The sequence below is a fragment of the Ictidomys tridecemlineatus genome, chromosome 1 (genome assembly GCF_052094955.1).
Source record: "Ictidomys tridecemlineatus isolate mIctTri1 chromosome 1, mIctTri1.hap1, whole genome shotgun sequence".
NCBI classification, from domain to species: domain Eukaryota; kingdom Metazoa; phylum Chordata; class Mammalia; order Rodentia; family Sciuridae; genus Ictidomys; species Ictidomys tridecemlineatus.
This window is the reverse complement of record NC_135477.1, coordinates 33,612,140-33,624,612: the sequence shown is the minus strand read 5'-3', so window position 1 is coordinate 33,624,612 and position 12,473 is coordinate 33,612,140. Positions and strand designations below refer to the sequence as shown.

General features: G+C 35.3%; 1 protein-coding gene across 3 annotated transcripts in view; it reads right to left on the bottom strand.

The window, feature by feature from the left end:
• Ide (insulin degrading enzyme) overlaps positions 1–12,473 on the bottom strand; it is an 88,230-nt gene that overhangs the window by 36,504 nt on the left and 39,253 nt on the right. For all 3 annotated transcript variants that reach the window (XM_013362147.4, XM_005333731.4, XM_078038060.1), the window contains 5 exons: positions 11,805–11,967; positions 10,863–10,955; positions 10,334–10,425; positions 9,272–9,352; positions 7,688–7,791 (listed from right to left, as the gene is read on the bottom strand). In XM_013362147.4, coding sequence (XP_013217601.1) covers positions 7,688–7,791; positions 9,272–9,352; positions 10,334–10,425; positions 10,863–10,955; positions 11,805–11,967 — 533 coding nt within the window. The remainder of the gene's footprint in view (positions 1–7,687; positions 7,792–9,271; positions 9,353–10,333; positions 10,426–10,862; positions 10,956–11,804; positions 11,968–12,473) is intronic.

Genomic DNA, 12,473 nt, shown 5'->3' with positions numbered 1-12,473 from the left:
GGATACATGACTTAAAGCAAAATGTGATGAGCTGATCTCCTGTTAGTAGATGACAGGACTACACTCCTTATTTATATTGTCTTTAAGGAAGCATGGGTCTTTAAACTGTAAAAGAAGACTAAAGTGAAAAAAGGTAAAATCCAGGATAAGTAAGCCAAGTGATTCAAATGATATCACATTTCAAAGCATATAAGTCATATTCTCTGATGCTTAGGCAACTAAAAAATTCTAAGAAAATCACTATCCATCATCTTTTAGAAATGCTGGAAGATAGTAGAAAAGAAAGAAGGCTAGAGATGGGCAAAGGCTTTCATTTTCCAAAAGGTAAGAGTTTGAATACCACGAATTAGGCATTGGATTGTGATGGAATCCTACATTCAACAGCCAGACTATTAAATTTTAAGATAAGAAGACAAGTTATTAGCAGGACTTGAGTGGATTTACCAAGAATAACTCCTTTCCTCAAAATGGAACTTTATTTACAGTCATGTTGTAAAGACTCTCCTGCTAGCTGGTGTGATGGCACATGCTTCTAAGCCCAGTAACTCAGGAGATAAGGCAGGATGATTGTAAGTTTGAGGACAGCCTCAGCAATTCAGTGAGACTCTGTTTCAAAATAAACCAGTAAATGGGAATGGAAACACCTTTTGACCCAGTTATTCCACTCCTCATTCTATACCCAAAGGACTTAAAAACAGTATACAACAGGGACACAGCCACATCAATGTTTATTGCAGCACAATTCACAATAGCTAAACTGTGGGACCAACCTAGATGCCCTTCAGTAGATGAATGGATAAAGAAAATGTGGTACATATATACAACTGAATATTACTCAACAATAAAAGAGAATAAAATCATGGCATTTGCATGTAAACAAATGGAGTTGGAGAATATAATGCTAAGTGAAGTTAGCCCATCCCAAAAAACTAAATGCCAAATGTTTTCTCTGAAAGGAAGCTGATTCACAGTGGGGTTGGGAAGGGGAACATGGGAAGATTAGACGAGCTCCAGATAGGGTAAAAGAGAGAGAAGGGGCAAGGGGGTAAAAAAGATGGTGAAATGAGATAGACATCATTACCCTAAGTGCATGTATAAAGACACGAATGGTGTGAATATACTTTGTATATAACCAGAGATATGAAAAATTGTGCTCTATATGTGTAATGAGTTGTAATGCATTCTGTTATATATAACAAATTAGAATAAAAAAATTTTTAAAAAAGATTATCATGTTATTTTGTACATAAATACGCCACAGGAAATTTTATCTTGAAGTATAAGTAGAAAAAAAAATCAAAAATAAATAAATGAGTGAAATGAATATCAGTAGAGTAGAGGAAGGAGAATGGTGGAAGGGGGAAGGGGAGGAATGGAGGGAAAAGGTGAGAAATATGAACTGAAATTGAATTCCATACATGTAAGGATTTTTTGAAATGAACCCAACTACTGTGTAAAAACTATAATGCTCTAATAAAAATTAAAAAATAAAATAGTAAAAATGGCTGAGGATGTAGCTCCATGATGAAATACCCCAGATTCAATCCCTAGTACTCTCTGTGTACTTGTAGACTTAGTATGATAAAACAGGCACCAAATGATAGATCAAGGAAAGAGGGTAACAATACTGCAAATCCTTTTGAACAGGTCAAATTTTTTTCCAAAAATTTGGACTGGAGAAATGGAACTGGACACCTTGGTATTTAATAGATTTCCCTGTTCTTGGAGGAATTAATTTTATTTATTTATTCATTTTTAAATAATGCCTGGCTTATTCATTATTTTTAATTAATTTTATTTATTCTTCAGTTTGTTTGTTTGTTTTTAAATATTTTTTAAATTGCCAATGGACCTTTACTTTTGTTTATTTATATGTGGTACTAAAATCGAACCCAGTGCCTCACACATGCTAGGCAAGTGCTCTACCACTGAGCCACAACCCCAGCCCCTTGTTTATTTGTTGATGGTGCTAAGAATCAAACCCAGGATCTCACACATGCTAGGCCAGCACTCTACCACTTAGCTACATCCCCAATCCTTTGGTAAAATTTTTTTTTCTTTTGAGACAGGTCTCACTAAATCGTCCAAGCTGGCTTTGAACTTTGCCATCAAATTTAGAAACATGCAATTTAAACAAAAGTAAAATGTATACTCCAGCAAATTCACTCCTACAAAGAGTTACTGGGTCAAATTACTAAGTCTAGGACATGATTTAACTCATGACTTTTGGTGGAATGGAGGTGTAGCTCAGTATTTAGTATCAAGAGGTTATGGGTTTAATCTCTAGCACCCAAATAAATAAAATAATTCTTTTCCTTGCAAAAAAGCATTTTTATTGCATGATATAATATAAAACAGCTTGTATTTGAATAATACCTTTAAAATTTGGTAAATAATTTTGCATGACACAAAAGATAAAAATATTATCCCCATTTTGCAGGTTCAAGAAAATTAAGTGAGAGCCAGCGTTCATAACATTATATTGAGTTAACTTTTCATAAGTCTCCTTTACAGAACTCTGAACCTGAGTTTCACATTAGTAATTTAATAAACACTGGATTGAAGAAAACAGGTGATCTATCCAAAATTTCATGACTAGTAGGTGACAAAACCACAAAACTAGTCATTGGAAATAAGATTACAGATCATCTACAGAGTTCTATTATTACACTTAAAACTCTTCCTTCCCATATTAATCCTTAGTGCCCTCAACAAAAAAAGAGTGGGAGAAAAAAATGACACTGATGAGGTTAAAATGCAGGTTTTATTTTACTTTTTGTACTTGGGATTGAACTCAGGGGCACTCAACCACTGAGCCACATCCCAAGCTCTATTTTGTATTTTATTTAGAAACAGGGTCTCACTGAGTTACTTAGCACCTCACCATTGCTGAGGCTGGCTTTAAACTTGTGATTCTCCTGCCTCAGCCTCCCCAGCAGCTGGGATTACAGGCCTGTGCCACCATACCCGCAAAACACAGGTTTTAATATGGTCCCACTGAAGAATAAATGAACTGAAGGGAGCCCCTGATGGTCTCCCAATGTTAAAGGACTGTATACAAGTTTGTTGTGTTATCCCAACTTGGAGGAATTCAGTCAGAATGCAGGTATTATGGGCTGGGGTTGTGGCTCAGTGGTTGAGTGCTCACCTAGCACATGCAAAACCCTGGGTTTGATCCTCAGCACCACATAAAAAAATAAATAAATAAAATAAAGGTATTGTGTCCAACTACAACTAAAAGATAAATATTAAAAAAACAACAACAAAAAAAGAAGGCAGGTATTACAATGACAGATACATTCTGAAATTACCTGGGGCAATGTCAAACAAATTAATTAAGATAAAGATTAAGAAAAGGGGGCTGGAGTTGTGGCTCAGTGGTAGAGTGCTCACCTAGCATGCACTAGGAACTGGGTTCAATCCTCAGCACCACATAAATGTAAAATAAAGATATTGTGTCCACCTAAAACTTAAAAATAAATATTAAAAAAAAAGATTAAGGAAAGGGCCAAGGTCTCTTTGCTCAAGCCTTTGTCAAGGACCCAAAGCCTTTTGTGCAAGAGAGAGTAAAATAATCTAGGGGTGGAGAAGAAAAGTTTCTGGGATTAAAACATAAAAATGTAAGGGTTGATAAGATTACAAAAGTTGGAATTCTTAAATAGACTTTATATCAAGAAAGTGTGTCTCCTTTACGTAAATGTTTTATGGGAATGGATATTATGCCTGGCTGGGGAAAACTTTGCTTACTAAGTATTATAAAATAGAAGCCCCCTTTAAGCAATATTAATTACACATGCTAAGTGGAAACTAAGATGGCCCAAATCCACACATAGTTCAAAAAGGAAGTTGAAGTGCTAGTATGGACAAATTCTTTGATAGCCCTATGTGGAATGAAGCCTGGGGCTCAGAATAAAACCCAATAAACGGTCCTCTCCAGGATAACACCTGGGACTTTTAACTAGAGAATTTCCACTTGAAAGGCATTCAGTAGTTTGCAATGAAACATTGAGACTGTCTCAATGAATTAAGGACATAAAATAATCCTGAAACTGAAATACCCACAAACATTCTGATGGCACAGCATTCCCCAGAAAAGTTCCACAATAAAATGGAAATGATTCATACAGAATCATGTCACCTAAAGAACACAGGGAGGAGACACTCAAAGGCAGAAGGCAGCCCCTTCTGCCCAGGACTGACTCTGAAACTGAGTGAGAAGCAGCTGGATTCTATGACACTTAGATGGTGTCCTAAAACAGTTCTTGATTGACTGACAAAGAGGTGCCCAGTGTATAGGTGTTAGTTTCAAGGTGAATGAAGAACATTCTTTTTTTTTTAAAAAATTTGTTCTTTTTAAATGTACATGACAATATATTTTGACTTATTATACATACATGGAGTATACCTTATTCTAATTAAGATCTCATTCTTGTGGATATATGTGATATGAAGTTTCACTAGTGGTGTATTCATATATGAACAGAGGAAAGTTATGTCCAATTCATTCTACTGTGAAGAGTATTCTTTTTGGGGAAGGATGCCACTCGAAGAAGGTAAAAACAAATCAGTTTTGTGGGCTAAACTGCATGCTGAAGGACTAAACAGTGGTAAAAGCCCCTGTGTTTTTTTGTTTTTTTTTTTTTAAACTAGCTTTTTTACAATGGCCAAAGACCTGGACTATATGCTCACACAGGAAGGTAATGGAAACCTGGCCTATTAAAGGGATGTTGTATGGCTTTGGCCGGGTAGAAACTTGAGGGGCTCATTAAAGTAGGGCATTCTGATGTCCATCAGAAAAATTCCTTTCCAGGTTCAGAAAGCAACTGGAAATGACGAGCAGATATTTCCAAGTGTCACCTAGGATGACCATCTGGGCCCATGAAATAAATGGACATGGGATACTAAAGCAATTCAGAGATGGACTGAATCTACACATGTTCCTCAGGCACACTTTGTAGAACAAAATTCCGAAAAAGAAACTGTACTGCCTGCCAGCGAAAGAGAGATTGCCAATGGCTGTGTAGCAGATTCTCTGGTGGGAAGCCCCTGAACATAGCTGGCAAGTGAGAATGGTGCGGATAGCCCTGGAGGCAGGGAGAAGGCTAAAAATGGGTCTTACTGGAATAAATACTAACTCTGGACTGTGCTTCAATTATCTGATGGAACATGCAATGCCTCAGAATAACCAGAATGGGAGAAGAATTTGGATGGCAGAACTTCATTTTCTCAGACTAAGAAACACACTGTGCAGACTGTAATGTCCAACTATGAACAAAAAAAAAAAAAAAAAAAAAACTTCCTTTACAGAGAAATAGTTTAATAAAAAAAATATAACAGACAACTGAAAGGTTGGTTATCTAAAATAGGAGGTGATACAGGCCTTAAGGGTTGGCTTATGTGCCTTTAAGAGTGTGTATACACCCTCAACATGAGTGGTATACTAAAGAAGTGTCTCCACTACTAGATATTTCTCCATTTTATTAGATCTGGGAAGAGGGGCTGGTGAAGGGTTGGTATGACCATACAATTCTTGGTATAATGACTTTTTTTTCCTTCCCCACATACTCTGTTCCCCCACTTCCATCTAATACAGTGGTTGCAGGACCAGGGCTATAACCCCAAATGCTAGAAACAGGAATACAAGAAACTGTTTATTATACCATTAAATCTCTATGTCAGAATTCCTAAAGGCCTAATGAGGAAGAATTATGTCTTTACTGTGTTAAGAAAAGTCAGCACTAAAAGTAAATGCCATCAATTTGTCTAGTGATCAGCATAGCCCACTGATTCTGCACCTATGTAACTCTGTCCTATCTGGAAGAGGACCAAGGGGAGGCACTTGCTATACCAGTATTGCTGTCAGCAGTCTGGACCAGCCTGGTGGCTGAACCAAATGTTCACTACAAAGGTGAGAAGAGTTTGGGTATTAATGAAGAGAAGGAGAAAAAGTAGCTGAGGGTTAAAGAACTAATAAATGGCCAGTGACACACACCTATAACCCCAGTAGTTTGGAAGGCTGAGGCAGGAGGATCACAAGTTCAAGGCCAGCCTGAGCAACTTAGTGAGACTATCAGGGCTAGGGATGTAGCTGGGTAGTATACTGCCTCTGGTTTTAATCCCCAGTAGGAGGAAAAAAAAACAAAAAAAGATTAGCTTTATCTTTTTATTATCTTTATCTTTCAGTAACTTTTACTAGTTCTTCAATAGGATTTTCCATACTGTAATCAAGTCTTGATTAATTAAGGATTAGGCAACAAATATGTAATTAAAATACTGGCAACAAGAATGACTGTGAGACCTGCTATAACTTATTGTTACTGGGTACGTGAAATAAGAGATTTAATTTCTATACAATCATCAGTTATTATCATTAAGGAAGTTTTTTTTTTTTTTTTTTTTTTTTGGCAGTGGACTGTGGATTGAACCCAGGGAAGTTCTACCACTTAACTATATGCCCAAACCTTTTTGCTTTTATTTGACTCAGTTTCACTAGGTTGTCCAGGCTGGCCCAGAACTTGTGATCCTCCTGTCTCAGCCTCCTAAATCACTGGGATTACAGATGTGTGCCTGGTTCACTGAAGAAGATTTGTAAATTTTGATGCTTACTGTATTTTTTAAACTAGGAAATCAAGAAATCTTATTACAAATTAAAAATTCCAAGTTTAATAATTATCTGTACTTACTGAAATACTCTACTATTAAATAAAGTATTTAACTAAATCCAGCTTCAGGTCATGTCAGATCTGCGCTATATTGCTGGTGTCTACTGCTGCAGCACTCTTTGCTTGGTGGGTGAGCGTAAGACTCCCACATACCTGGTGTCAGAAGTGTATATTGAGTGGAAGTATAGGAGAAACTGAGTTTGAATTTGGTTTGTTTTCCTCTATGTCATATCCATCACTTAACTTTAGACTGTACACATGAAATTCAATTTTAAGGCAGAAATATGTGGTAGCCCACAAGCTCTTTTGGGAATAATAATCTCTCTATAGCAAAAATGCTGCTAATATAAACCTTGAATTTTTGATTTCCTGGTTATTCACTAGTCAGAAGGATTCTGGGATTGTAATCCTTACTTTACCTTGAAAAAAAGAGGTGCCACCTGGGTGTGGTGGTGCATACCTGTAATCCCAGCAGTTTGGGAGATTGAAGCAGGAGGATCTTGAGTTTAAAGCCATCCTCAACAACTTAGCAAAACCCTGTTTTTAAATAAAATGTAAAAAAGGGCTGGGGATGTGGCCCAGTGGTTAGGCACTCTTGGGTTCAATCCCAGGTACCCCCCCAAAAAAAGAAAAGAAAAAGGTGCCCTCATACTTATAAAAGCCATATAATATAGGTGAGCTAATACTTTGGTCACTTAAATAAAAAAGAAGACAAGCTAAGAAAATTTATTATATTTCATTCATTATAATACAATTATGATTGCTTTTTTACTTCAACTTTTAGAAATATTTCCTCAAAATAATCTAGGAAATCAGGATGATGAATAAAAAAGGGTGAAAACAGACAAAAAGATAGGCCATGTAATTGCTGAATCTTGGTGTTGGTTCATTATGCTATTCTCAACAACTTCTGTAATCATGCTTGATAAAAAGTTTGAAAGTATTTCATTCACCATTTCAAATTTTCAGATTCTAATCATTATTGAAAATTTTTAATGTAATAGTAAAATCTGTAGATGACTCACCGGACATTTTCTGGTCTGAGCTTATCAAGAACCATCTCTATTAAGTCAGGTCTAAATTCTTCCAGTAAATATTCAGCTGTGAGTACTTCTTCTAGGGGATAATACTTTGAAAAAGGAAAATGTAAATAAATAAAAATTTGTAAAGCTACCATAGAGCTTCATTTACTAAAGCAAACAGATCTCTAGTATATTAAATTCATTATTTCACCTCCCCACATCCCTTTCTTAAGTTAAATTTTAATGTACTGGAAAAAAATCTGTATTCTTCAATCCTTTTCCTTCACTTTTTTTTTTTCACTCCTTTGCAGTGCTGGGGATCAAACCCAGGGCCCTGAGCATGTTAGGCAAGTGCTCTACCACTGAGCTACATACAAATTCTACCTAACACATCTTTAAGTAGGCTCATACTGTGTGATGATTCTGCCAAATACACTTTTTTTTAATTTTTAATTTTTGGTACTGGGGATTGAACCCAGAGGTGCTTAACCACTGAGCTACATACCCAGCCCTTTTTAATATTTTATTTAGATACAGGGTCTTGCTAAGTTGCTTAGGGCCTTGCGAAGTTGCTGAGGATGGCTTTAAACTCAAGATCCTCCTGCTTCACTCTCCCAAGTTATGGGGATTACAGGTATATACCATCAAGCCCAGCTCCAATATACTTTTGATCTCCAAATATACTCTCAGTGTAGATAGCAAAATCACATTTCTTTTAAGGAAAAATGTGAGTACAGTACTTGGTAATGAAGAAAATTTGATAGTGAAATGCTGATACAGTTTAAATATATTGATACAATATTTTTAAAAATATTTTTTTTAGTTGTTAATGGACCTTTATTTATTTGTTTATATGTGGTGCTGAGGATCAAACCCAGGGCTTCACACATGCCCCGTGTGGCCACGTTCTGAACCACTCTCCTCCGTCCCACTTGTCCTATTCCCATTCACTCCAGTTATATTGGCCAGACCATCTTACAGGCCAAAGAAAAATTTGAATTTTATGTGAATTCTGATGGAAAATTATTAGAGGACTTTAAATAGAGGAGGGAAACAATCTGATTTTAGTTTTGGAAAGATCACCAAGGTTATAGGAAAAAACCCACAGTGGGGAACAAGATGGTGAACAAGGCTCCAGGTAAGAGCCAATGGCAGTCTAGGTAAGAAAAAACTATGGTAGTTTAGACTAGAGTGGTAACAAAGGAAATGGAAGAAAGTAGATGATCTAAAGTTTTCACAGAGGTAACACTTGACATATATAGAAGTGAAATATAATAGGGAAATACAAGGAATTGATATTGACTAAATTATATTGTCATGTCATGTGTATGTATGAATACATTACAGTGAATCCTACTATTACGTATAATCACAACACACCAATAAAAATATGGAAAAAATTAAGCCAATAAACAAAATATCTATGTAATGAAAATATTATAGATGGTAATTTTTAGGATAATAAAAATTAAGAATTGAAACATATGTGGTCATTAGTTTGCCTCATTGCTATTATGTCTAAAGTTCTATGCACTATTTGAGATATTGTATACACTAATATAAAAAGGAAAATAACAAAAAACTTACATGCAATATTCCTGCAATTTTAGATGTATAGCCTCGTGGCCTCTCTTTATCTTTAAACCTAAAAGCAACAGCATTCAAGTCCTAAAATAGAAAGTGAATAAAAGTCAACTATTATTTAGATACTTTTTGTGTTTCAGATGAACCATAAACTTTCTACTCAGCATTTAACTTTATCACACTTTCTGAAAAAATAGCTATGCTTAATTTAGAAATGCATAGAATATGGAAAGAAAACTTCTTAATGTGTATCAAACTCAACCCATCAATTTAGACTTAAAATCAAAGTAAAATAGGTGAACAATAGGTAAAATAGATTTAATTCTATAGCTTCAATTTTTAGAATTATTACTCAAAGAATTAGAGAAACTGCAAAAGAACCTTGCTCGATACAACTATTTCATAGATGATGATTTTGGTGACCTGGTGAAAGAACCGCAACCAGATTAAAACATTTTAAACTTTTACCTAGAGAGGATGTTTCTCAACCTAAAATATGTTTTCAAACCTTGATAGGCCTAAATACAAAGTATACATGTATTAAAAAAAAAAAAAAAACTTTCAAAAGAAAACATCTTTTGTTTAATGTAAAATAAATGTAAAAAAAAGAATAGCTAGGTTTTTCCATACATACAATAATAAAATCACTTTTAAGAACACAATCATACATAAAACAATTCACTATTTCTTTTGAGTATGCTACAGATTTTTATTACCAGATCTGGAAATGACAGACTTCATGCAGCTTCAGGCAGGGAGTAACATAAGTCCTGAAAAATACCAGCTTAACGAACTGTTGGTTTTCTTCTAAGGGATAGAAAAGCAATCCATTTTCTTTCCTTTTCCCTCCTAAAGAAGGCCACATAATGCCTTACCCTTAATTGTGCCCATGTAGCAAATCAGACTAGTGCAACTAAGTCTTAACTAATACTACAATGCATTGCAAAATTTTAGACTTTAATGAGGAAAAAAAACTTTAAATGGGCCTTAAATTTAAATTAATTCACATATATTTGTTTTTGAAAAATAGATTCCTTAAGAAAAATTTTGGTGAAACAAAAGTACCTTGCACTCTTGGAAAACCCATTCTTGAGGTCCTTCTGCACGTAACTTCTGAATGTATTGAAACATGTGCAAAATTATATCTTCAACATGTACTGGAAAAAAGGGGCACACTTAAAAACCATTCAGTCCTTGAATCCTTCAAAGCAGTGAGCTCACTTCTAAGGGAAAGTCAGGTAAGTGAAAGATGGTTCCTCTTAGAAAACAGAGTCCTCACCTCCCTGACTGTTTTTAGGTGACCCACACATGGCCCTCTGGGCTCAGGGATATGCGACAGAAGGGTTTTGGGGAGGAAATGAGCAAATGAAAAGCCAAGTACACATTTTACAAGTGCAACATAATGATCAATTGTTAAGGGGGAAAACTCATTCACAAAACAAACGCCAAGAAACACGTGAAAACTACATGAATAAGTTGTATGAATTAAAGTGTTTATAGCTTTTCCACATAAAACAGATCCACAATATAAAGAAATAAAGAAAAATCATAAAAATTCAATTTTCATTCAAAACCAAGGTCAACCAACACTTACATAATCCTTCCTCAGTTAAGTCCACATTAATGATAAAAAACATAAAACCTCGAGCTCCTTCCTTCTGTCCACCAACCAGGGTATTTACCCAGCCTGCAACATTCAACGAAAATTAATATGAATTCATTTGTGGTTTCTTTCAAGGCAAAAGATTTTTTAAAATTTCAATTTATAGTCTATGTTCCAAGAGATTAGGGAACCTATTGCAGGGGGCAAAAATTAGAAAAGGGATTAAGGGATTTATGGGATAGAAGCCTTCCTAAAGATTCTTCAAATTAATTTCCAATTAAGAAATTATGACTGGGCTGGGGATGTGGCTCAAGCGGTAGCGCGCTCGCCTGGCATGCATGCGGCCCAGGTTCGATCCTCAGCACCACATACAAACAAAGATGTTGTGTCCACTGAAAAACTAAAAAATAAATATTAAAATTATCTCTCTCTCTTCTCTCTCTCTCACTCTCTCTTTAAAAAAAAAAAGAAAGAAATTATGACTAGTGTGCTTTAAATGTTATGTGAAAGAAAATCGTGTGAGATGGGAGGGTCCCTGGAGATCATCTATTATCTAGATTTTACACCCTTCTGATTTGATGGATTACAGTAGGCAAATAAATATTATGTACTGACATTTCACCAAGATGGTAAAGAATATCCTATATAGGCTGTTATTTTTAACCTTTTTCTTATTCAAAACATGGCTGGGGATATACTTCAGAGCGAGAACACTTGACTAGCAAGCACACATGAGATTATGGGTTTGATCCCCAGCACTACAAAACAAAAACAAAAATAAAAAACATGCTAGATGGTATCTTTTGAAATTTCTAATCTTCATGGCTCAATACTAAAAGTAAAATAAAATTATGAAAAAAAAAGTCCCCAAACTAAAAAACAAAGCACATTTACAATCACTTTCACTCAGAAAGTGCCACTCAAGATACTTACCCTTTGATTTAAGTTCTGATAACAGACTTCCAGGACCTTCATGCCCAATCAGATGACCAAGATAATGACCAGGATTTGATTTATAGTATTTCTGAAGGTCAGGTATGGGAAATGTTACATAAAGATTCCTAATATCCTTAATGGGCACTATTTTATAAAGTTGCTGGGGAAAAAACAAAAAACAAAAGAATCACAAAAAATGCACTATATTCAATTCCTACTGAATAAAATACTTACAAGTTATGAAGAATACTGATTTTCATGGAAGAATCCCAAATTTAGGAGCAAAATTGATTGCCAGACCACAAAGAATTGGTCACTAAGAAATAAATGAATCAGGTTCTCAGCAGAATTTCATTATAGTGGGTAAGCTGTCCCAGAACCCCAGGACCTTAAAGCTAGATAGTTTGGGATGCTTGCCTCCTGGTAGTATATAATACGTTCATAGCCTTGCTAAGGCTACAGACATCAAAACTGCTTTTAGCATGCAGAGATCAGAACATATTGGTATTTTTATGGTGATACACACTCCTAATAAATATAAAATTGATTTGATTATTCTAACAAATATATATTTTTCTGGGGAGGTGGGAACAGGTGCTAGGTACTGAACCCAGGGGTGCTTATCCATTAAGCCACATCCCCAGCCCTTTAAAAAAAATTTTTTTT